Source organism: Ursus americanus, chromosome 7, assembly GCF_024610735.1.
Source record: "Ursus americanus isolate L20-20 chromosome 7, mUrsAme1.1.p, whole genome shotgun sequence".
NCBI lineage: Eukaryota > Metazoa > Chordata > Mammalia > Carnivora > Ursidae > Ursus > Ursus americanus.
Genome location: NC_142133.1, coordinates 40,057,564 through 40,083,993, shown reverse-complemented (window position 1 = coordinate 40,083,993; position 26,430 = coordinate 40,057,564). Strand labels below are relative to the sequence as shown.

The 26,430-nt window shown below is 40.5% G+C and overlaps 2 protein-coding genes across 3 annotated transcripts in view; one reads left to right on the top strand and one right to left on the bottom strand.

Annotated features, from left to right (window-relative positions):
• GCFC2 (GC-rich sequence DNA-binding factor 2) overlaps positions 1-2,026 on the top strand; it is a 47,474-nt gene extending 45,448 nt beyond the window's left edge. The window contains exon 17 of the mRNA XM_045810876.2: positions 443-2,026. Coding sequence (XP_045666832.2) covers positions 443-560 — 118 coding nt within the window. The 3' untranslated portion in view covers positions 561-2,026. The remainder of the gene's footprint in view (positions 1-442) is intronic.
• A 4,734-nt stretch (positions 2,027-6,760) lies between these two features.
• MRPL19 (mitochondrial ribosomal protein L19) lies at positions 6,761-26,227 on the bottom strand. 2 transcript variants are annotated; one of them, XR_015725229.1, is made up of 7 exons: positions 26,074-26,227; positions 25,780-25,900; positions 21,989-22,107; positions 21,643-21,777; positions 19,418-19,599; positions 8,222-19,277; positions 6,761-7,556 (listed from the first exon to the last, which is right to left on the bottom strand). XR_015725229.1 is itself a non-coding variant. In XM_045788381.2 (6 exons), the coding sequence occupies exons 1-6, from the start codon at positions 26,174-26,176 to the stop codon at positions 19,056-19,058; spliced, it is 882 nt and encodes a 293-aa protein (XP_045644337.1). In that variant the 5' UTR covers positions 26,177-26,227; the 3' UTR covers positions 6,761-19,055. The 2 variants fall into 2 exon arrangements, 1 of the variants encoding a protein (XP_045644337.1); XM_045788381.2 differs by having other exon boundaries at positions 6,761-19,277.
• Between the last annotated feature and the right edge of the window lie 203 nt (positions 26,228-26,430).

Genomic DNA, 26,430 nt, shown 5'->3' with positions numbered 1-26,430 from the left:
AATCTCAACAATTGTTAAGTACAGGTCTGCAGCCTGCTGTTTACCCAGCAATAGCTAGAATATGTTTTGGATGTTTCATTAACACCACTAAATGTACAGTGGTGTTCTGGTAAACCACTTCTCGAAAAATTTAAAAATTTTTTTAAATCACAGATTTGTAGCATTTCTGTGGGTAAATATTCCCATAGAGGCCCCCACCATAATAGTCCTTACAGGCTGATAGCCCCACACCATAACTCAGTTTTTTGATGCTAGATTTAACTGCTTTTTACAATCATTCACATTAAAATTTGTCAGCATACATCCTCTAATAACCTATATTTGAATGCTGTATGGAAAAGGTAACATCTGAATATTTTATGCTGTTCTAGATATTGGCTTAAAATTTTTGTTTAATAACTGCTGATTCACTATGCTCTCAAACATTTTTTTTGTTTTTCAGGGATGAAGTCAAAGAAATAATTCCTATTCTGGTGAAAATAAAAGCTTTGAATCAAGCAGAATCCTTCATAGAAGAGTATCACCTAGACCATCTGAAATCAGTAATTAGAGAAGTTTGAACAAACTACAGGAAAGTACTAATATGAGATTTTAATATAATCACACTTGCCTCCTTTGCTTGGGGGCTGGGTGGAGCAGGACTCCATCCCTCCCTTCCCATCCTCTTATTTTACCTTCTGGTATCATGAAAACCACCACCCCCACCCCCCGTGGTGGTTGCAGAAATTAAGCACACGGGAGCACTAAGTGTTTAACATACTTGCTTTGATTCTTTTCACTTTTCCAATTGAAGAGAAATTGGAGAAACCTTGCTGTTTGGGCTTTGGTGAGTCTTCTGAACTGCACCATAAAAACATCTGTTATCTTCATTTTAACTATCTGTTTACAAATAAGTTAAAATGGAAATCTTAATTGGAATGAATTACTTGCTAAGTGTTAACTGCGTAAAGGCACCTTAAGGCTTTTGATAACTACTGATTGTCAAATTGTACCTCAGAAGTCTGTACCAGGGACGCCTGGGTGGCTCAGTCGGTTAAGCATCTGCCTTCAGCTCAGGTCATGATCCCAGAGTCCTGGGACTGAGTCCTGCATCTGGCTCCTTGCTTGGCTGGGAGCCTGCTTTTTCCTCTCCTGGCCGCTCCCCCTCCTCGTGCTCTGACAGACAAAAGCTTAAAAAAAAAATCTGTACCAACGTATTTTGCCAACACAAGTGTAACAGGCCAGTGAACTCCCCCCACCACCCCATAGGTACTATTTTTAACTCAAGATTTTTTACAGCTAAATTTGCATTTTAATTATTCATTTTGGCTATTAGAGAGTAAATACTTGGTTTTTAAAATAACCCATTCATCTTACGGATTTGTCAGGCAAAACATCAATATCTTTATAAAGTTCTATGTTATAACGTCCTCATTGCCATTTTTATTTTAATTTTGTATATGATGTTTTAGTGTGCTAAGGCCGTACTTGTTAGGGAAGTACCTATTTTGTTAGGAAACAGGTATTTAAATACTCAGAACAGGTGATAACTTCCTGATAAAATATGTGTAATCAAAAAAAATTGAAAAAGTTACTAGTAAACGCTCATTGAGAAATCTTTTCTTAAATCTATTTAACTCAAGAGCACCCCTGAATATGTATTTTGTTAATTATTGCCCCAAGGATAATCGGGAAAAATTTGATTATATAGGATTTGAACATGTGGTTTCTGCCATTATCACCTCTAGTTTTAAAGCTGTGTATATTTTAACAGATTATTTCTACTGCAGTGAAGACTTGTGATTCACTAGTAGGAACAGTTTAAATTTTCTTTTAATAGGATCTTCTAGAAAATTCAAACCATTACTGAGAGATAATTTAGCATTCCTGCACAATTACTGTCCCAGAGGTAACTGCTCTTTCATTTTAATATTATCCTTTCAGACCTTTACTTACACAAACATGTGTGTGTGTTAACATAAGTGACAGATCTTTGTTGCATATGAAATTTTTAATTTTACTAATAAAATGTGTATTTGGAAATTTCCTTAAGGCTTCTGCATTTTTAATTAAAGATGTGTTGCCTACGTTTTTAATTTGGGGAGAGATTTTTTGTAGAATGGAAAATATTTATTAGAACTGCTTTCAAAACTACAAATTGATTTAAACTCCCAATAGTTTATACTGGACTACATTTTATGTGGAGTTTGAACCTCAAGATTTTTATCCATCATATACTCTAATTGAGGATATTCAAAAACGTGTGAAACTTGCTTTTAATTTAATCCCCAATGCAGATTTTTTCTTTTTCCCCTGTGACTGTGGGATGGATGGAATGAAGGGGAGGAACAACTAGCAAGAGCAAAATTTTGCGTTAGAAATTCATCTATCTCAGTTCTCTCCCTGGATTTTTTAGTATTTTGTTCACATAAAGAAGTTTTTATAGAATCAGAAAGAAGACTTAAAACTTATTCATGATGGTTGTTAGGAACCCAAAAATGGCCATGAATAAACACCTCAAAATAATTGATTTTTGCATTTCTTAGGCCTGTGACAAAGTGTTTCTGTAGATATACCAAATATACCATATGTGACACAAAACCTGAAAAAGATACAATTACAACCAATATCCCTCATGAACATAGGAATAAAAGTCCTTCAAACATGAACAAACACTAGCAGTGTATAATAAGGATGATAATACATCTTGACGAAATAGGTTTTCTTCTAGAAGGGCAAGGTTTAACATTAGAATGTCCAATCAGTATGATTCACCTATGAACAGAGTAAAAGAGGAATACTATCATCTCAATGATTATAGGAAATGAATTGGACAAAATTCGACATCCTCTCACAATACAAACCCTGGGAGTATAAATTCCTCAGTCTGATAAAGAGCATCTGCAAAAGAACATCTACACTTAACATCATATTTCAGGGTGAAATATTAAGCAAACCAAGGATGTCTGCTCTCACCATTTCCTTTCAACATTGTTCTATAGGTCATAACCATACAAGCAGTCAAGAGAAAAAGCATAAAGATTGATACACGAGAGATTGTAACAGTCATTCACAAATGATATGACTGTTTACATAGAAAACCTTATGCTCTCTGCAAAAAAAGAAAACAAGAACTAAAATGAATTTAGCAAGATCTTAGAAAAATCAAAGACCAGGGCATGCTGGTAATCTGACTGGAAACAAGTTTTAGAAACTAGCATTGCAGGAGCAGCAAAAATATCAAATACCTAGGAACAAATTTATAGAAAGATATGCAAGACCTCTGCACTAAAGAGCAAAACATTGCTGAGATGATGTTTGTAGAACAAAGGGGAGACCTAGCATGTTCATGAATTGGAAAATGATTTTTGTTTAAGGTGTCTATTCTCCCTAAATGGCTTTATAGTTAGCTATCCATAGCAAGATTTCCTTAGACTTTAAAAAAAACAAAACAAAAAAAAAAAACAAAAAAAAACCTGGTTGGTTAGTATTTTTCAGATTACGCAGAAGTGTAAAGACCTCAAAATAGCCAAACCAATCCTGAACAAGTTGCGTCTTGCTTATCTGATGTCAACACTTACTATAAAGGGGGCGCCCGGCTGGCTCAGTCAGAAGAGCAAACCATCCTGATCTCCAGGCTGTAAGCTCAAGCCCCACAGCCGGTGTAGAGATGACTAAATAAACTTTAGAAAAACAAAAAGTCTAATCAAGACTGGTATTAGAATGAGAATAGATTAATATAGCAGAATCAAGAGTCCCGAAACAGACCTCCACGTAATTTTTTATCAAGATGCCAGGTTAATTCAGTGGGAAAAGGAAAGTATAACTGTTGGTGGAACTGAATATCTGTATGAAATGGAAAGCCTTGACCCTTATTTTCTACTCAGATGTGCCTATATACGTGTGCAACACACACACACAATCATGGATTTAAATGTAAAACCCCGAAGAAAAGCATGTAGGAAAAAAAAGATTTAGCTTTGATCTTGGAGTAGGTAAAGATTTCTTGGGTTGGACACAGAAAGCACTAGCCAAGAAAGGAAAAAAAAATTCAAAATTTGTGCAACATCTTGGGTCCTCTGGGAAGTACCAATTAAAACCACAACGATACACCAGTTCACACCCACTAGAGTAACTGAAAAAGACTAACATCCACAAGTGCCAAGAATGTGCAGTCACTGAGCCACTCCCACGCTGCGGCTGGAAGCGTAAAATGGAACCGCTCTGGAGAACTGTTCGTCAGCTTCTTAGTAAAGTTCAACATTCATCTACCATCCAATTCAGCAAATCCATTCCTCAGCACTTATGCAAGAAAGGAAAAATATGTTGGGGCACCTGGGTGGCTCAGTTGTTTAAGCATCCCAGTCATGATTTCGGCTCAGGTCATGATCTCTGGGTCGTAAGATTGAGCCCCATACTGGGCTCCATGCTGGGTGCCCCTCTCCCTCTGCCCGCCCCCAGCCTTGCATGTTCGTGCGTGCTCTCTTGCTCTAAAAATCTTAAAAAGAAAAATAAGTTCACAAATACATAAGAGTATACCTACATATAACAGTGTTGACATGAGCCTTAGTAATAGCCAAAAATAGAATGGGTAACTGTTGTATTCATAAAATAGAAAAATACTCAGCATTAGAAATGAGCTAAGGCATATAACAACTGAATCACAAAACATCATTAAATGAAAGAATACATACCTTATGATTCAATGTATAACAAATGCAAGAACAGACGTAACGAAAATGATGGAGGAATGAAAATAGACAAGTTTTCTGGTAGTGATGGATGTGCTCAAAAACTTGATTTGCATGATGGGTACATGGGTGTATTCAGTTTGTAACTCATTGAATGGAAAACCTAAGATCTGTGTATTTTACTGAATGTTAGAGTGATGCACCCATGTTTTAAAATCTCAATCAGATCAGTGTCTGGAATAGTGAACGATCTCAGACAGTTATCAGTGGGCTGAGCACCAGTGAACACCACGCTACTTGCTCTTCGTGATACTTTCAAAGGTCATTAGTGGATGGTAACCCAAGAAAACATATCCAGAGAGATTCCTGTTTTTAACATATAGTCCATTAGACTAGTGTTTTTTAAGCCCTTTCTACCGAAACAAACCTAAACCTAACAAATTTCCATCAAGAATAGTGCCTTAGAACCACTGCCCTGAAGGATTTCCTGTTAGGGATTCAGCGCGATGTGCTAACCAGAAACGCCCCAGGAAGATTCTGTAAGAGAATCAAAGACTAATGTAGGTTGACAATATTCTCTTAAAGTCTCATGGAGTCAGTCCGGACAAACGTGAATTAATGTCAGTAAAGGTTTTTCAGGCTTTTTATTTAATGCCAAAAGAGGATTAAGGTTGACTATTCAACTGAGTATTTTCATGTAGATGGTATTGAGACAGAATTAAATAACCACAGACCCACAGTTCCCAACTGAGCTGAGAGCCCTGGGCACGGCTGTAACTCACCGGGCACAGCAGAGATGTTTAATTCTCAAGGGGGACAGCAGTACTCAACACCGGCCACAAACCACTGGAGCTCCCAGCTCAAGGCTGTTCATGTCAACACTGCACCACGTTACAGTACTTCAGGAGACAGAATCCACGCAGCTGGGTTACCAGACGTTGCTCTTGTTAAAGGCAAATGGAGAACAGCCTTGGAAATCCCCTGAGCAGGCAAAACCAATTTCATCCTACAAGCCAAGCTTAATTCAGCTTATTTTGCAAGACTGCTCTAACCTGGGCCTTTTTTGTTGTTGTTTACACCTCCGAAATCATAAGCAAAACATGAACTGTTTCCCAAGGTTGATATGAGGTCACCACTGACCAATTCACTATCATTTAAGAAAATTCTAGGGGCGCCTGGGTGGCTCAGTCGTTAAGTGTCTGCCTTCGGCTCAGGGCGTGATCCCAGGGTTCCGGGATCGAGTCCCACATCGGGCTCCTCCGCTGGGAGCCTGCTTCTTCCTCTCCCACTCCCCCTGCTTGTGTTCCCTCTCTCGCTGTCTCTGTCAAATAAAATCTTTAAAAAAAAAAAATTCTAATATAACCAATGGCTGAAGAATAAAGTCCCTGTTTTACCTTTATAAACTGTTGATAACGATATATACCTGAGGGGCACCTGGCTGACTCAGTCGGAAGAGTGTGCCGACTCTTGATCTCGGGATCGTGAGTTTGAGCCCGATGGGTATAGACATTATGAAAATAAACTTAAAAAAAATAACAGCATACACCTGAGCCTCGTTCCATGTTTTGGCTTAAGTGCTCCCAGTTCACAAACTATTTTTACTAATTATACTTTGGTGATTCACTGGTTTTACTTCTGTTACTTCTGAACTTTCGATGTGGTGATAAAAAGCAAGTACCCCGTGAAATTCCATGTGGAACAGAAAATGAGTGGTAGTGTCCAGTCTGATGCCAAGTTCAGATAAGTTGCTCAGTGGCCGAGAGATACAAACATCCCAATTAGTAATTATAACAAATACACATTAAAAAACATCTTTTTTTTTTTTAACATTTAAGTAATCTCTACACCCAACATGGGGCTCAAACTCACAACTTCGAGATCAAGAGTCACACGCTCTTCTGGCCGTGCCAGCCAGGCACCCCTATGTATTATTTTTAAATATTTGGACATAAATGGTTAATAAATGGTGCTAAGTATTTCTTCTGGCTTGGGGGTGCCCTTTAAAAATTTCTAAAAAACTAAGTTCTCTGTTAAGAAAAGAACAGAGTTTGTTCATTGAAAAATGCAGAATATTCCAGACATATTTGGGCTTATTTTTAAGTAATCTCTACACCCAACATGGGGCTCGAGCTTACAACCCTGAGATCAAGTCACATGCACTACAGACTGAGCCAGCCAGGTGCCCCCATTTGAACTTCTTAAAGCTAAAGAGAAATATGTAGGGAAACCACTTCCTTACTATGCTCAAATTTTCAGAAACACATCTAGGATTTTTTAATCATCAAAGACTAATACAGATCATTAAATTCCATAAACATCTGCCTGGTAGGGCAGCCAGCCTTCGTGGTTTGCCAGGACTCGGGGGTGTTTCAAGATGCAGGACTCCCAGTGCTGGAATCGGAGAAGGCCCCAGCAAACCAGGACAAGTTGGTCACTCTACTGCCTTCACTGAAAACGACCCGAGCATTTTGGTTAGAGGCCTCATTTAGAGCAGAATGACCGGTCTTGAATTTCACCTCCATTATGCCGTTTCTATAAGAAGCAAGATGTGAAGTGCGGGGATTCTCAGAATTGGTTGTGCATTAGAATCCTATCAGGAGCTTCGTAAAACATCCCTTACCGTCCCATCGTATTCTGATACAATCTGGAGACTTCTTTAAAGAACGGACGTTAAGACTTCAGACTCAGGCACTCCTGAGGTTTAACATTAGCCTCACCACCTACCCCCCTGCCCCTTGGGCCTCGCTGCTTACCTCTCTGAGCGACCTCGTTTGTAAAAGGGAGAAGCACCGGTCTCACGAGCTTCTGTGAGCAAGAGACACGAAATGCCTCGCACAGTGTCTGCAACATAGCAGCCCTTCGAATGGGGCGGAGACTAAGCCTAGCCTGGAAAACCGAAAATTTAAATGTATCGTTTTTCTTTTTCTAATTGGAAAAACCTAACAGTTTGAATGCTGTGCAGTATATAAAAGACTCAGGGAGTTATTTCTTTTAACCAGTTGTCCTACCACAACGCTAAAGGGAGATTTTAAAACAGCACGAGCAAAATGATAGAGTAGGCAGAGTCAAGGTCTTGCCCTCCCACAGAAACATTAAAAAACAAGCAGGAATGGTCAAAAACAACATTTTCAGAACTCAAGAACACAAGCACGTTGATAGCAACCAAACACAGGATTTAAAAAAAAAAAAAAAAAACTTTACAAAGGCAGGAAGTCACCAAAATAGCAACACAGGTCATTCCAGACTTTGCACCTCTTCACGAGAAGAATTAACAAGGACGCATGGAGAAGACGCCCCTGAAAGACCTTAGACCACGGCCGTGAGGCTGAGCCCCCCCCCGCCCCCCACCACAGAGACCAAGACAGACCGCGATCAAAGAGGACGGGGAGTAGCTACAGATTCACCACGTTGCCCCTACGCTCGGCGAGGCAGCGCCCCAACAAGAGGTCTTCCTGCGTCTACAGTTCCCCAGCGGGAAAAGAGAACACAGGGGTCCAGCCGGCATCGCCCGGAACGTGTGGTCCCCTCGTGGGAGTCCCGCCCAGCCTTACCTCGCAGGAGAGGCCAGCTCGGGGTACCCGCAAGCGGCCGGAGCGGAGAGCGCGGCGGCCCCGAGGCTCGTCCTCGGAGCGGAGTCTGGGGGGCCAGTGGCCTGAATCACCACCACAAACCACCTACGTGTAGGACGCAGAACGAATTCCCCTCCTCCACCCGCGCAGAGAAGCTGATTTATAACACCACTGGGCCTAGCTCCTGGCCGCTCCTGACCGGAAAGCCTGACTGGAAACACCTGAGGGGACGCTGAGGGCTGGCGTTCCTGCGTCGTCCGGGCGGCTCCGTCACGGGCCCAATCACTGCCGAGAAGCTTCTGGCTCATCTTAGTTGAGAAACTAACCGGGAACACCTGGGAGGCTGCTTGGCGTTCGATCTCCTACTCTGCCCGGGCAGGGAAGCTGGTTGATAGCCCTTCCCACTACTGAGTGCAGCTCCGGAATCCCGCCTGCCCAGAAAGCTTGGCCGGAACCCCGGGAAAGCTCCATAGCCTGGCAACACTTAAGTGGAGACTCTGGCAGGGTCTGCTGGCCCCATGTGACCAGGGAATCCAGTGTACAGTCTTATCTGATTTAGGTCCCCAAATAAGTTGCTGTGAAAGGACCTGGGACCTGTTCTGCTGCCCTGTGAGGACAGGGAAATTAATTCATAATCCTACCTCCTGCTGAGTATAGCACCTAGCAACCCTGTCTCCTAACCCTGACCGAAGAACCCAGGTGACCAGAGAACCTAGGCAATCAGAGTCCATCCCACCCCCACCTCAGAGCTCCAGCAGTGGCCTCACTCCAAAACAGACCCTTATAGCAAGCCCCACCTGCTCAAGGATGTTACCAGCTAACAAGTCCAAACACCCAAACTGAGAAGACTAGTGAAGAATTTTCTCTGCCAAAGCAATCTTACAAAGGCTGGAAGAAAGAATGCTTACTCAAATGTACAGATACCAACAGAAAGAATCAAGGATTACAAAATATCAGATAAACTTGACACCACCAAAGGAGACTAGTAAAACGTAATAACCGACCTAAAGAAATTGAGGTCTATGAACTGAACTCAGAATAATCCTTTTAAAGAAATTCAGGGAACTACAAGAACACACAGACAACTAAAGGAATTAGGAAAACAATGCATAAACAAAATGAGTAGTTCAACAAAGAAAGGCCAAACAGGAATCTTAGAGCTGAAAAATACAATGATTGAACTGAAGAATTCAACGGGAGCTTCAAAAGCAGACCCGACCATGTGAAAGAATCAGTGACCTTGAAGACAGAACATTTGAAATTATCCACTCGGAAGAGCAAAAAAGCAAAAAGAATGAAAAAGAGTGAAGAAAGTCTGCAGGGCTTGTGGGATACAATCAAAAGAAACAATATCTGTATTATGGGAATTCCAGAAAAAAGAAAAAGGGATAAAAAAGTATAGTTGACCTTTTAACAATGCAGGGGTTAGGGATGCCAACCCCTATGCAGTTGAAAATCCACATAAAACTTTCAACTCCCCCAAAACGTAACTACGCAACAGCCTACTACTGACTGGAAGCCTCACTGATAACATAACTAGTCAATTAACATATATTTTGTATGTTACATGCATTTAATACAATACATATGCTGTAATCTTCCAATAAAGTAAGCTAGAGAAGATAAAACGTTATTACGAAAAGTGTAAGGAAAATACATTTACAGTACTGTACTATATAAAAAAGAAAAATCCAGACAAGTGGACTTGCACAGTTGAAAGCTGTGTTGTTCAAGATCAACTGTATATTTAAGGTAATCATGGCTGAAAATTTCCAAAACCTTGAGAGAAAAATGGACATCCAGATCCATGAAGACCAAAAGACCCCACACAGGTTGAATCTGAATAAAACTATATTGAGACATATTATAAATTATCAAAAGTCAAAGACCATATATGGCAAGTCAGCAGCTAACATTCAATGGTAAGAGGTTGAAAGCTTTCCCTCTAAGATCAGGAACAAGGCAAGTGTGCCCACTCTCACAGCTCCTGTTCAACACAGTACTGGAAGTCCTAGTCAGAGCAATCAGGCAAGAAAAAGAAATAAAGGCATCAGGATTGAGAAGGAAGAAGTAAAATTGGCTTTATTTGCAAATGACATGACTTTATATGTATAAAATCCTAAAGACTCCCCCCCGCAAAACTGTTAAATCTAACTAATGAATTCAGTGAAGTTGCAGGAAACAAAATTAATATATAAAAATCAGTAGTGTTTCTATAACATAACGAGTACCTGAAAATCAATGAAGAAAACAATCCCATTTACAATAGCATCAAAAACAATGCAAGTACTTAATAAATTTAACCAGAAGATGAAAACTCTCTACACTGAAAACTATGAGACATTGATGAAAGAAATCAAAGAAGACACAAATACATGGAACTGTATCTCATGTTCATGGATTGGAGAAATTAATATTGTTAAAATGCCTGTATTTCCCAAAACCATCTTTGAAATACATGCAATTCCCATCAAGATTCCAATGGCATTTTTTACAGAAAAAAAAAAAAAATCCTAAATTTACATGGGCAATAAGACACCAAAAAACCAAAGCAATCTTAAGAAAGGAGAACAAAGTGGGAAGCATCACACTTCCTGATTTCAAGCTATATCTTAAAGCTATAGCAATCAAAACAGTATGGTCCTGGCATAAAAACAGACACACAGACCAATGGAACACAACTGAAAACCCAGAAATAAACCCATGCATATACAAGCAGCTAATACATGACAAGACAGCCAAGAATACTCAGTGGAGAAAAGATAGTCTCTCAATAAATGATGCTGGAAATTTTGCATATTATAAAAGAATAAAAATAGACCTCTTTCACCATTCACAAAAATTAACTTGAAATGGATTAAAGACTTAAATGTAAGACTGGAAACCATAAAACTCCTGGAAGAAAACACAGGAAAAGAGATGTTTGACATGGGTCTTGGCAATGATCTTTTGGATGATACCTGAAGTTCAAGGAAAAACATAAAAAAATAAATAAGTGGGACTATGTCAAACTAAAAAGCTTCTGCCCAGCAAAAGAAACAATCAGCAAAATGAAAAGACAACCTACAGAATCGGAAAATAATATTTGCAAACCATATATCTGACAAGGGGTTAATATTCAAAATATGAAAGAACTCCTCCAACTCAATAGCAAAACATGTGATCCAATTAAAACTGGGCAAAAACCCTAAAAAGACATTTTTTTCCAAAGAAAAAATAAGAATGGCCAACAGGTACATGAAAATCATTATTAGCTCAAAATCACTACTCATTAGGGAAATGCAAATCAAGAGAATGAGCTACCACCTCCCGGCTGTCAGAACGGCATCATCGAAGGGACATGAGAAAACAAATGCCTGTGCGGATGTGGAGAAGAGGGAACCCTGCTGCACTGCTGGGGGGGGGGGGGCTTGTAAACACGTACAGCCCCTATGAAAACAGTATGGGGTTTCCTCAAAAACTTAAAAATAAATTACCCTAAGATCCAGCATTTCCACTTCTGGCATATATGTATCTGAAGGAAACAAAAATACTGTCAAAGAATTACCTGCACCCCCACATTCCAGAAGCATTATCAATAATAGCCAAGACACAGAAACAAACCAAGTGTCCGGTGGCAGATGAATGGATAAAGAAATTGTGTTATGTTTGTATGTACACACACACACACACACACACACACACACAGAATATTATATTATTCAGCCACAAAAAGGATTTCCTGCCATCTGTGACAATAAGGATGGAACTTGGAGAGTATTACGCTAAGTGAAGAAGTCAGAGAAAGACAAATACTGTATCTTACATAAAAGTGGACGTGAAACAAATATAAAGAGATCAGATTCATGGTTACCAAAGGCAGGGGATGGGGAGGGATGGGGAAATTTGATGAAGGTGATCAAATGTACAATCTTCCTGTTTTAAGATACATGAGTACTGATGTAATAATGTACAACACAATGGCTATAAACACTAAAGTATGGTATATCTGAAACTTGTTAAGAGAGAAGATGCTAAAACTTCTCATCACAAGGAGAAAAATCCATTTTTTATTTTTTGGGGGGTATATGTATGAAAGGACTGATATTAACTAAATTTATTGTGGTAATTATTTCACAATATACGAAAATCATATCATTACGCTGTACACCTTAAGCTTACATAGTGCCGTATGTCAACTCTGTTTCAATAAAACTGGAAGAAAATAAAACGATAGGAAAGCTTTGTGGCATTTTTACTCGGCCTTTTGATGTGGCAGCAGATTTGAAAATGGCAGCTATATTCTCAGTGTTAGACTTTGGTCCCTATTTCTGGAGGGAACAGAACAACCTTACTCACAAATTATGGCTTATATCTATTGTAGCCTGCCTGTGGGTACCTGGAGGACTGAAGCAAAGCACTCACCTGTGTTGCCTAACTTGAAACGCAGTCCAGAAAAGCAGCAGGCATTGCTCAAAAATGAGTGTAAGGCAAACCAACAACCCACAAATGCCTGGGTGAAAAGATTACAGTTGCACAATGTATCACCTCAGGCCTGGGAGAAAAAGCTGGGGGGAAGAGAGTTACTTTGGGGAATTAGACTATTCAAAAGCACATACAGGGAAATCTAGAAAGCCACACATATGTCAAGGGGAAGATGCATGCTCAGAAAAGACCTGAGAAGACCCTAAGCTTTCAACTCAGGCTGTTGGACTTGGTGCAAGCCTGGGTAAGTGCTCAGGGAGTAACCCAGAAAAGAGACAATTGTCAAAGACTGGGAGAAGTATTTGTCTAGCTCCCGGCCTTCGAGGAAAACTATCTAAACACAAGTTAAGAGACAAGACTTCAATGATTACACATAATAAGGGATTAAATCTTTGCAAAAATAGTTTGGAAATATCAGTAAACGAATGGACTACAGTCCAATAATCATAATAAAAGAAACTCTGGGAAAGGAGAGGGGATATCTGATTTCCAGAATCACATTATGATTTTTAAATGTCCAGTTTTCAACAACAACAAAAAAGTCACAAGACATTCAGAGACACTGGAAAGTATGGCCACCAAAGAAACAAAATAATAGAAAACATCCCTGGAGAACCACAGATATTGGAATTAAGAGACAAAAACTTTAAAACGACTGTCTTAAATATGCTCAAAGAGCTAAAGGGAACCATGGACAAGCAACTGAAAGAAACCAGAAAAGGGATATACGAACAAAATGAGAATATCCATAAATACACAGAAATTATAAAAATGAACCAAATTCTCAGACCAGAAAGTATAATAATTGAAATTAAAAGTTCACTAGTGGAGTTCAACAGAGAATTGGAGCAGACAAAATAGAATCAGCAAACTCGAAAACAGGACAATTACAATGACCGAGTCTGAGGACCAGAAAGAAAATAGAAGAAAAGTGAACAGAGCCTGAGAAACTGGTGGGACACCACCAAACAGACCAGCATATATGCATTACGAATGTCCCAGAGGAAAGGAGTAGAAAGAATATTTAAAAAAAGAATGACCAAGTACATCCAAAATTTGATCAAAGACATGAATTTGCAAATCCCAGAATCTCAATGAACTCCAAGTGGGAGAAAGGCAGAGGCCCACACCAAGAACTAGTACAATGAAACTGCTGAAAGACAAAGGCAGGGACAGTCCTGAGAGCAGCAAAGGAGAAGCAGCTCCTCATGAATGAAAGATCCTCAATAAAATTAGCAGCCAATTCTCACCAGATACCATAGAGGCCAGAATGCAACAGGTGCCATATTTAACATGCTCAGGGAATAATACAGCCAACAAGTAATTCTGTATCTGACAGAACCGTCCTTCAAAAATGAGGGAGAAAAAAGACTTTCCCAAATAAACAAAACCCGACAGAGTTCATTGCAATCAGACCTGCCCTACAAGAAATGCTAGAGAGAGTCCTTCAGGCAGAAATAAAAGAACAGTAGACAGTAAGTTGAATCTGCGTGATGAAATAAAGATCTCCAGGAAACGTAAATACAGGGGGGAAAATATAAAAGCTAATACTGTTGTATTTTGTTTTCTAACTCCACTTTTTATCTCTTACATGATTTAAAAGACAAATGCATACAAAATAATTATAAATCTGTTACTGAGCACACAATATAGAAAGATGAAATTTGTGACATCAACAATGTAAAGGGAGAACAGAACTTTATAGGAGTAGAGACTTTATATGTTATTGAAGTCCTTGGTATCAACTCAAACTAGATTATTATAAATTAGGATGTTAAATGTAATCCCCATGGTTAACTACAAAGAAAACATTTAACAAATATATACATAAATGAGAAGAGAATCAGTTCACTCAAAAAAATCAACACAGAAGAAGGCAGTAATAGAAAAAACAAGAAACAAAAATGATATATTTAAAGAAAACAAGTAACAAAATAGCAGAAGCCCATCCTTTTACTAATTGATTTAAATGTAAATATATTAAACTCTGCAAACAAAAGGCAGAGATTGTCAAAACAGATAAAAAACAAACAAAAACACAAGATCCAGCTATATGCTTTCTACAAGAAATTCACGTTAGCACCAGAAACACAAATATGTTGAAAGTGAAGGGCTTGAGCTCACGATCTGGAAGCCACCAGGTGCCCCAAGAAAGATACTCTATGTAAACAGTCACCCGACAAGAGCACAGGTGGCTTTAGTTGTATGAGCCAAAATAGTCAGTAAGCAAAAAACTGTTAAAAGAAACAAAAGATATTACATATTGATAAAAATCCCTTCATCAAAAAGATATAATAATTTATGTACCAAACAACAGGGCCCCAAAACCTATGAAGCAGACACTGACAGAACTGAAGGGAAAACTAGACGGTTCTATAATGAATGTCAGAAACATCACTATCCCAACAGGCACATATAAAACACTCCATCCAACACCACAGTACACAATTTTCTCAAGTGCACATGGAACATTCTCCAGGCTACAGCATATCTTAGGCTACAAAACTTTCGATAAATTTAAAAAGACTGAAATCATACGAAGTATCTTCTCCGACCATAACAGAAAGATGCTAGAAATCACTAACAAAAGGAAAAGTGGAAAATTTACAAATATGTAGGAATCAAATAGCACCAGTGGGTTAAAGAAGAAATTGGCAAGAACATTTAAATACATAAAAACCAGTAATTACATCCCAGGGTATATACCTGGAGTATAAGGAGAACACGAAAATAGCAGCTCAAAGAGATATGTGGATGTCAGCATTCGCTGCAGCCTTACTCACAATATCCAAAAGGTGAAAATAACCCAAGTGTTCATCAACAGATGAATGAATAAACAAAATACAGTATATTACATGACAGAATATCATTTAGCCAAAAAGAAATGAAATTCTGATATGTTACAACATGGATGAATCTTGAAAACATATTCAGCGAAATAAGCCAAATACAAAGTACAAATACTGTATGATTCCACTTAAAAGAAGTATCTAGAATAGACAAATTAATAAAGGGTAGAGTGGGATTTACCAGGAGCTTGGAGAAGGGGGATAGGAATAGAGTTATTACTTAATGGTCACAGAGTTTCTGTCTGGGGTGAGGAGAAAGTTCTGGAGGTAGTGGTGATGGCTGCACGACACTGTGAATGTCATTAATGCCACAGAAATCGTACATTTAAAAATGGTTAAAATGGCGAATTTTATGTTCTATATCTTACAATAAAATTTTATCCTATACACATTTAATACACTAAGATTTGCTTTGTTTCCGGAGGAAAATTCACAAGAATCTTGAAGATGATCTCACAGACTGAAAACCACGACTCGCTGTGCTGCTACGAGCACACGTACTTACGAGCAGATCACGGTCACACAGCTTTAGATCCTGAAACAGATCGTTCATCTGTTCCTCTACCAAGGCTGAAGTGTGTTTATCGAGGTAAGAAAGGAACAGGCTTTAATGGTCATCTTTTGACAAGTTAAAGAGAAGAAAAATACCAAATATAGATTCTTGCTAAAATTTTATTTTGAGAAGCTATCTCAGTAAGTAATCCACGTAACGTGGTACATCCGCTGCTTTCCGAAAGCAGTCAGATGGCCACGGAACAACTATTCGTGAAAAAGATCGAGGATGCGCTGAATGTCGAGAACCCCAAAGGTTAGTATCTAAACATTTCTTTTGGAGAAGACATCTATTATTGAAAAAAGGGCTACACTGGTTAATTTGTCAAATGAGTTATTTAAATGACCATTAAAAATATACCACAGGGAAAGCAACAAATCCACAAGGAAGGAGAAAAGAGGACAAGATGCGAGCAGTCCGAAACACTGCCAGCGCACGGACGAGACATAAAACCACGGCACCCAGCAAGAAACAATCAAGCCAGCAGCGGGGAAAGGTGAGACTCCACCTAAGTCTCCCCTCAGAACTGTCCAGTCAGCAGATCCAGTACCTCAGGAACAGGGGGGTTAAGGACAGTGGTTAAAATAAGAATCGAATGAAAAATATTGGGAGGTGATATCCCTAATATCCCTTCCCCTATTCCTCAGCATGGCTTGTCTGGCCAAAGAGGTTTTCTACACTTCAGGCACTGTGTGAGTAGCAAGCCAGAAGCGTGTTGGTGGGGAGGGGCAGATGGACAAGTTGGCCCCATACACGCACCGTGCCAGGAATTCTATCCTTCTTCCCCCGTGAGGTTCCCACAACACTGCCGGACAGATCCTTACCATCCAGGAAGGAGACTGGAAGCCTCTACTCTGGAGGATCTGACCAAACCAAGACATTCACGTGGAGGTTGGGACGCGCCCCTCCCCCGCAAAGTCCACCCAGGTAACACTGAAAACAACCCCTTCTCACAAGTCCAAGGCTCCTAATCAGCTTTTTAGTCCACTATTCAACCAGAAGTAGACAGCCGAGAATTGCCAGATGTCCTGGAAACGCCTAAAACAGGAAAAAAAAAAAAAACCCACACACACATGCACAGAAAGAAGAAATTTGAAGAAAACAGATTCTGCAGAAAAACAATTTAAAACAACAATAACAACAACACACAAACACTATCATGACTATACTCAATGGTATACAACAGAACAAATCCACAGGCAAAAATACAGAATTAGAACAAAGCACTATATAAGAAAAGGAACATTCAGGAATCAAAAGGGGATCTTCAGATTTAGAAATATGAGAGCAAAGAAGAGTCGGAAGATTGAATTAAATATCTAAAAAACAAAGAGATGGGGTTGGGGGAGGGGGGGACAGAGATCCAGGCCTGGAGATCCAACATCAAAATAACTGCTCCCGAATGAGAAGCAGAGGGGAGGGCATCATCAATGAGCAGTAAGTTTCCCCTGAAAATGAAAGATACAAGTTAGCATACTGAAAGGATTCATCAAATGCCCATCTGCATTTACCCCGACATAATGGATAAATACAGATCCACATCAAGGCCCATCACTGTGAAGTTTCATTACCTCGAGGAGAATAGTCTACAAGCTTTCAAGTCACAAAGAACAGAAATCAAAATAATTCTAGATTTCTCAACACAACTGGAAACAAGGCAATGTAGCAATATGTTCAAAATTCTGAAGGAAACTTATTTCCCACCTAGACTTCTACAAAATATCAAATATGATAGACATGCAGGGTCTCAAAAGATTTACCTCCATACATACTTCCTCTAGAAGCTACCAAAAGATATGCTCCAGAAAAGAGTTAGTAACCAATCAAATGAAAAACAAAAAACCCAGAAAACAGATGAGCACAGGAGAGAAGTGAATGCAAATCCCCAATTCACCAAGCACCAGAGGGTAGAGCCGCACAGCATGACTTCAGACAGTTGGAGGGTTGCCCTCATCAAGACCTGGGCTAGTATTGCCCTTTTTAACCTGAGGAACAGCAGGCTCAGGGAAGCCTAGCTCAAATTATCCGGAGGCTGGTGTTCATGATGTCATTAGGTGCCAGATTTCCGTCCCATTCTCAAACAGATCGGCAAGGATACTCATCTTATCCTACAGAAGTATTGTTTTGAGCTGTCCTATGAGTTGGGAGTCTGATTCATCACGAGCTGAAAACCAGATCATATAAAGCATTCTACTCCCTCCAACCACATTTCTTCCAGACATCAATTACCTGCACTCTAGCCTACAGATGGCCTGTGCTGAGCCTTCTATTGTAACAGGACTCGCTCACGACCTTAGCCATGAACTGCCTCAAAGTCACTCTGTAAACTCTCAGGGAAAACGCAGCCAGAGTACGACCAAGACTGTGACGTTCTCCCCGAAGCCTTCATGTGACAAGGAAATTGTCCTTTTATATCTGCCAGCAGGTTTCCCAAAACTAGGTTCGTTGTTTTAGAATGTACATGTACATAATAAACTAAAAGAGATGCACAGTCAGGCTAGTGCTGGTATCCAGCGGAGGGGAGAAGGGTGTAACTGCAGACACACAAGGGTCTTCTCAAACCGGAGTAAACGTTCTACTTCTTAACCTTCTTAGAGGTTACTAAATGTTTTACCTCTTACCCTGAGGTGGGTACATCAGTGTTCACTTTATTGTTACTCTTTATATCATACACTTTCTCGTGTTTATCATTTATTTCACAAACTTAAAAAATCACCCCACCACTTCCATGCTCAGGATCCAGGCTCAATGAAGAGCATTCCGGTAATGATTTAACTCTAAAGTAATAAACTGGTGTGCTTCTTTTATTTTTTTACAACAGTACTCATAAACTAATGAACGTTTAGTCGATTTAATGACTATGTCCTCATATGTGAAATTAAACTGCTCTTTCAATAAATCCTCTAGGAGTCAGTATCTCCTCTGCAAATAACCAAACTGATTCTCAGAATCAGGACTTTTTCGATGCTTCAATTTCGTCCCATATTGCAGCTTCAATTTTTGAAGTATCATACTCCCTCATCATATCAAACTCAAGCCACGGCTGACTCCACTTCTGGGCTTCTTTCATTTGCTCTTCAGTTAAACACAGATCAAATCTGATGCCTTTAATATTAAATTTTGGACGTTCCCAGCGTTTCGACCAGGGTTTAGGCTTCATTTTTACTTTCAGCTATGGAAGATATAAAAAAAAATAATAATAATAATAATTTAGGCTGATAGTCACAAGCAAAAATTCTTCCAAAAGTTTTTGTTAAGATGACTCGTTCTCATTCTATAGAGAACTTTCTGTTCTAAAAGTACAACTTATACCTGATTCACAGGAACTTCGTGGTTCGGTTCATGTGCTACTGGCTTCATATTCACATCGAAAGTACTATATTCAGGGAGAGCATCTCGTAAGTATAGCAAACTACCATCCAGCCGTTTCTCTAATTTGACCACTTGGATCTCCTGGATTCGAGGATTATAAAGTTCAAAGCAAATCTCAACACCTAAAAAGAGAAAATATATTCTTACAATCTAAATCCAGATGTCTGCATACGCCTCATACAACAGTAAAAACTACTTCTGGTGTAAGGGTTTTGCACACAGGAAATGTGACATAAATTTGTCATTTTTAAGATGACAATCTGGCTGGCTCAGTTGGTAGAACATGCGACTCTTGGTCTCCGGGTTGTAGGTGTGAGCCCCACATTAGGTGGAGAGATTACTTAAAAATAAAATCTTAAAAAAAATAAATAAATAAACGGACACTATAAATAGCCAAGAAAGCTCCAGGCAGAAAGGACAGCAAATGTAAAGGCCCTGGGGTCTTAACAAATTTGCCATATTGGGAAAAACAGGAAAAGGGTCCTTCTGGCTGAAGCCTAGTAAGTTAGTTAGTGGGCCAGGAAAGTAAATGGAGATAAGAGCACCACTGCCAGCAGGGGACGGTGGTGGCATGGACGGGAGTGGTGGCCATGGAGCTGGAGAAACAAACATATTTTGGAGATTAAGCCAAGAAAAACTGATTGGATGTGGGAAAGAGAATAAACAAACTATTTATTAGCTATTAGTAAGCTATTTTTATAGCTCCTAATTTTCAGTTTCAGTATATGGGTGGGCAGTGGTGCCATTTCTGAATGTAGAAAAAACGGAGAGGAACACACTGTGAGGGGACACAGAATTCTATCCTGAACTCGTCTTAGGCTTAAAAGACATCCAGTTGGAAATGTGGACAAGCTAGTTGTATGCACAAATCTGGAATCTGGAAAGGGTCAGTTCTCGAGATAAAGATTTGGGGGTCAACGGGGCGCCTGGGTGGCACAGCGGTTAAGCGTCTGCCTTCGGCTCAGGGCGTGATCCCGGCGTTATGGGATCGAGCCCCACATCAGGCTCCTCTGCTATGAGCCTGCTTCTTCCTCTCCCACTCCCCCTGCTTGTGTTCCCTCTCTCACTGGCTGTCTCTATCTCTGTCGAATAAATAAATAAAATCTTTAAAAAAAAAAAGATTTGGGGGTTATCGACATATGGATGGTATTTAAAGCCAATGGACTGAAAAGAAGCACGAAAGAAAGTATTGATACGGAAGGTCAAGGCAGGTTGCAATAGTCAAGAGTCCTTTATTTATTTATTTTTGTTGTTTTTGGTCCCCCTCCCCCCTCCCACTTTTGGGGAGCATGAACAGGGAGTGAACACATCTGGAGGATTCGATGTCCAGTACTTCATATGTAGCATCACACACAGCTGACCACAACCCTGGGAGGCAGAAACTACTATTATCTCAATTTTAAGAAAGAAGATCAAACCAAGGTCCATCAAACTCACACCTGTGCTCATGTTTTTCTATTACAAGCTTCTTCGAGCACATGACCTGACAGAAGGCACATATTTCTGCAACCGGTCAAGTCCTGCTGAGCCCCTCCATGCAGGGCGCCACAGGTCACAACCACAGAAGGAAGAGTCACTGTTCTCACTGCTCAATTTCTGTGAACATGATACTTACTGTCGGGGATCATGAAGCACATAACTTTGAAGTATGAAAACTTTACTGTCCTACCATTTTGATTCATAATCTTTCTAGAACTTTGCCACTTGGGCCTCTGTCTTACTAGGCATAAGAACAAATTTTGCCTTTTTAAAGATTCCTCTGATTCTTATCAAACAGTGATTACTGTGGTGACTATCACAACATAAAGCAAAATGGGGGCATTCGTTTTAGGAAAAAGTGACTCATACAGACATCATTATGTTTATCTTAACGTCCTCATGGGTTATTTACTGCAAAAATCCATGTCCCCACACTGTGTAGAGACCCCCGCCTCCTCCTGTTACGCTCCCAGAGGCTGGCAAGTCTGCCGGTCACTGGGCTGTACTAGAAGCCGCCCTCACGGGACGGCACCGCGCCGACCGTCTACTCAGCAGCCTCTGGCCGGGTCCATTCTCAGGCCACAGGCTCCAGAGCAGTTGCAGATGTCTTATCCCAGAATCAGAACACAAAATGGAATCCTGAGAAAACACTTTCCAGAAAATCAAACTAATGCAAAGAAACCTACCTTGTCCTTCGATAGTATTTCTAAGGATAAAAGTAGCTCCAAGGCCTGCTCCTGATCTCTGGATACAAATCCCCAGGAACTGGCTGGTTTTTCCGCTGGCGTACTGGTCAGCTGTGGTAACACGAAGTATGCTTCCTACACAGTCACAGGAGAAGTGAACTTTGATGTGACACGCAGAAACACACAAACAGCATGTCTAGGTAACCTCATAACTTCATAAATATTTTAATGTATTTATTAATACTTCATTTGGGCAAAACCCAGATAGGTGGGAAACAATCTTCTCTAAGTGAAGAAAAGGAGCCCCTCCCACCACTAATAATAAAAGCATCCAGCTCTTACTGACCAACGTAGAACTCTGGAATATGGAGTATTTTTCTTCTTTCTAACATATCTTTTCTCTCTATTTGAAATTTCAGAGGATTAGTTCTTCCCCTTGGAGGAATAAATTCAGGACTCAAGAATCTGTGAAAAACATAAATTAAAAAAAAAAAAAAATGAAAGGCAAACTTACAAGAGAAACTGTTGCTTTACCAAAAAAATGAAAGCCTATGATGTTGATGTGTATTATTCTTTCTTCTCTAAAGAAAAGTCAGTTATTTCCAAAATTGTTGTCAATGTTCATGAAAATAGCTAACAATTCCCAAGTACTCACCTGGCATTGTGTTAAGGGTTTATGAAAGCCGAGAGCATAAATTAATCCTTACAACTATCAGGCAGGTGTGGGTTCATAATCTCCTTTTCGCAGACAAAAATGAAACTCGGAGAAGGTAAATAACTGACTTATTGTTATATTAGCAATAAACTTATCAGGTCAAGATATAAACGTAGGCATGTCTGTCAGACTACAAAGCCTATGGCCATAAACCACAGGCCTCACATTGAGCTGTACGCGTTAGAAGAAATGACACTGGAAAAATATAAACCTAGAAATCATTAACTGCAAACTAACTTTAGAAGTTCTCTCCCTATTCTGTTCTTTAACTTCTCTAAGCTAACTTCTTTAAAAGCATAAATGACATTAATGAACACGATGAAGATCCATGTCCTTATTACCCATCCCAAGGAATAAATGATCAATATACTTGAAGCCCCAGTGCACCCTTCCCTCCCCTCAGTTAATTACTATGGGGTAATTCATTAAATTTGGTGATGCCTATTGCTTTGAGTTTCTTCCTCTTCCTTCTTGTTGACTCACCCCAGTCTCTCAGGAGTTCCCAGGTGTACTCTGAAACTGGCCCCCATACTCTTTTTTTTTTTTTAAGACTTTATTTATTTGTCAGAGACAGAGAGAGCGAACACAAGCAGAGGGAGCTGCAGGCAGAGGGAGAAGCAGACTCCCCACTGAGCAGGGAGCCTGATGTGGGGCTCTATCCCAGGACCCTGAGATCATGACCTGAGCTGAAGGCAGATGCTTAACCGACTGAGCCGCCCAGACGTCCCTTGGCCCCCATATTCTTAAGGGCAAGGAGATACCAAAGAAAGAAGCAGGCCGCTCCAGATGGGTAGGTGGCAATTTCAGTAACAGCAAAGGGAACTTACATACAGGCTTGTCTTGGGTGGCAGCAAGACGAATGGATCCCTGTACATGCCACCAAATCTTAAAAATTATTACAAAGAGGCCCTAAGTGGGCTCAGTCACATATACCATGTAGGCATTTTCAACATGACATCACCATCTCAAGGCTATTCTTTGGAGCAGCCTCTGGGAGCAGGAAAGGCAACCAAAACCTACATTCAAGGACGGGGCGGGGGTGACGAGGCGGCATCAGCCCACAGGTCCATCAGTGGTCATATCTTTTTTTCTTTTTGTCTTTTTTTTTTAAGATTTTACCTATTTATTTGAAAGAGACAGAGAGAGCATGAGCTGGGGGAGTGGCAGGGGGGGTGGGGGGGAAGCAGGCTCCCCGCTGAGCAGGGAGCCCAATGCAGGGCTGGATCCCAGCACCCTGAAATCATGACCTAAGCAAAAGTCAGAAGCTTAACTGACTGAGCCACCCAGGCGCGCCAGCGGTCATGTCTTTTTGATGATGATGATCCCCAACACTCAATTTCCTCCTTTGAAAAATTTTAAAGCACCAAAAAATTGAAATGGTAATACAATGAACACCCACATACACTTCACCTTGTTTCACCAACTGCCAACCTTCTGACGTATTTGCTTCATATATACATATAATTTTTTTTCCTGAACTATTTGAAAATGTCAAATAGCAACGTGTTTCATCCCTGAATACTTTAAAAAGCTTCTAAGAATAGGGACTTTCTGGGGCGCCTGGATGGCTCAGTCGTTAAGCATCTGCCTACGGCTCAAGGCGTGATCCCGGCGTTATGGGATCGAGCCCCGCATCAGGCTCCTCTGCTGGGAGCCTGCTTCTTCCTCTCCCACTCCCCCTGCTGTGTTCCCTCTCTCGCTGGCTGCCTCTCTGTCAAATAAATAAATAAAATCTTAAAAAAAAAAAAAGAATAGGGACTTTCTGCTCATTTACCACAAGACCTTTATGACATCTAAGAATTTCTGCATTAATTCAATAATATAACCTAATATGTAGCTTGCATTTAAACTAATTTAAACATATTTAAACTCATAGTATCTAATTGTCCTGGAAAAGGTCTTTTACAGCTATTTGTTACCCAATCCAAACTATCAACAAGCTTCACACATTACATCTGGGTATTACTCTCTTTAGTCTCTTAAACTGGTACTGTTCCCTATCTTTGTATTTTTTAACACTGACTTTTCTGAAGAGTCAAAGTCCATTGCACTATAGACCATCCCTGGATTCTGGATTTGTTTACTGTTTCCACATGCCTAGACCAAGGTCAAACATTGTGGGTAAAAATACCATACTGGTGATGGTATGATCATCTTATTCTATCACATCGGGAGGTATAAGTGGCTTGTATGGCTCCTGGGGAAGCTAGGTTTGATTGCTCTGTGAAAGTACAGATTTCCCCTGTAAATTTTATACTTTACATATGCATGTATGTCTGTGCAACATAGAAATGTTATCACACTGTATCAATTCTTCTGCAGTTTGTTTTTCATACATCTTATTTGTGAAGTTTATCCGTGTTAGCTCTAGTTCATTCGTTCTTCACCGCCGTGTAATACTCTGTTACATATATATATTTGCCTATTCACCTACTAATGGATATCTCTGTCTTCATTCCTGTAAATGTCTCCTTGTACAATTTCCTTTATTATTTTTTTCATATTAAGTTATGTACCAACCAGATGGAAAGACATACACAACCTCAACCTTACTAAATTTTGTTCAACTGTTTTCCAAACTACACGATTTACATCCCCAGTTAACTGAATAGTATGCAATTTTGCCATTTAAGAGAGACATACCTTTCCCACCTTAAAAAAAAAGTTGTATAAGGCAATCTTTTCTGAATCTCTAGCTTCCATAAGTTCAATGTTATTTCAACTTAGAACAGGATATTTGCAACGTTAAACACACACATACGCAAGCAGACATAATCCAATCAACAAGGAAGAGCCCTTTCAGAAAGCCTAAAATCACACCAAGTTTTTCCCGCTAAAACTGGCTTTTTAATAAGGTTGCTATAAAGCTCTAAACTTTCTGCACATCCTAGGTCATCTAAATTTACAGGTACCTCCAAAGTTACCACCATTCATTAAAGTGGGCCAGGCTTTTAAACACACTGCTTTGAAAAGCAAATTTAAGATGCAAATTAGCAGAAAATTTATCACTGTATCCCATTTTCAGGAAACTAAAACATGTGAGTTGGGAAAGGAAACGGTGAGTTCTGGCCAATCCATTTCTACTGAGGCAAGGAATAAAAGGCTCTTTAAACAGGCAAGTACGATGTGCTTCAGAGAAAAATTCTCAATACAGGCTAAATGCCGGAGCATAGAGCTTCAAATCGGGGGAATCCTTGGTTGAAGCTCTGATTTAGTGGAACTGCAGAGAAAGCTCAAAGCTGGCTTGGGAGAAACGAGGAAGACAAACCTGAATTGGTAGCGCTCTGCATACAAGCCTCATGAATGCTACACACAAGCCCGTGCAGTGAGCTCGGCTTTAGAGCCAAGATCTCCAAAGCAAAGTCAGGTTCGTGAGCGCACAGACCCAAAAAGCTGGAACCGCGCCCAAGCCCGGGCCTCACCTCCCCCTTTCCTGAAGCGGGGGACGGCGCTTGTCCACGATGACCGGTTTCGGCGGCGGCTTGAACGCGCCGGGCTCAGAAGGTCCGGTGCTCTGCAGCCGGCCCGGCCCCACGCAGGCCCCTGCAGTGCGGAAGACAGAGGTCAACAGAGCTCGCCCTGAGCTCCCCCGGAGTCCTGCTAGCTCCCCCAACTCGCGGTCCCACGAGAGTTGCCCCTGACTTCTAGGCTCGCCTCCCTCCAGCCTTGCCCTGAGCTCCTTCTTGGCCCCAGTTTGCAAGCCCCTCTCCACTTACGCTGGGCAATGGAGGCTGGCGCAAGGAGTAGCGCCCTGGCGGCTCGAAAGCCTCGGTACAGCTCCATCGCTGCTCCGCGGGCCCCTGCAATGGAGGCCGCCATGCCGGCTCACTAAGGTCAAGACTACAACTCCCAATAATCAGTGCGAAGAGGTCGCGGCAACCCGAGGTTGCATGGCGGCCGCTATGGGACAAAATGGCCAAGACTTTTCTCCGCCCCCTTTTCCTGTCTACTCTCTCCAATGACCCTCAACCCGGCCTAAGTATTTAAGGGAAAGTGCATATATCTCTAGTTCCCCACAATGTGCGAAGTTTTGCCCCTCCATAGGGGTGTTCTCTCAGCCTAGAAAACTTTCC

Coding starts and splice junctions, on each gene's coding strand:
- MRPL19 (XM_045788381.2), bottom strand. CDS start 26,176: ATGGCGGCCTCCATTGCAGGGGCCCGCGGAGCAGCGATGGAGCTGTAC. Junction 25,901..26,073: donor GCCAGCCTCCATTGCCCAGC/GTAAGTGGAGAG, acceptor TCCGCACTGCAG/GGGCCTGCGTGGGGCCGGGC. Junction 19,278..19,417: donor ACGAAGTTCCTGTGAATCAG/GTATAAGTTGTA, acceptor TATCTTCCATAG/CTGAAAGTAAAAATGAAGCC.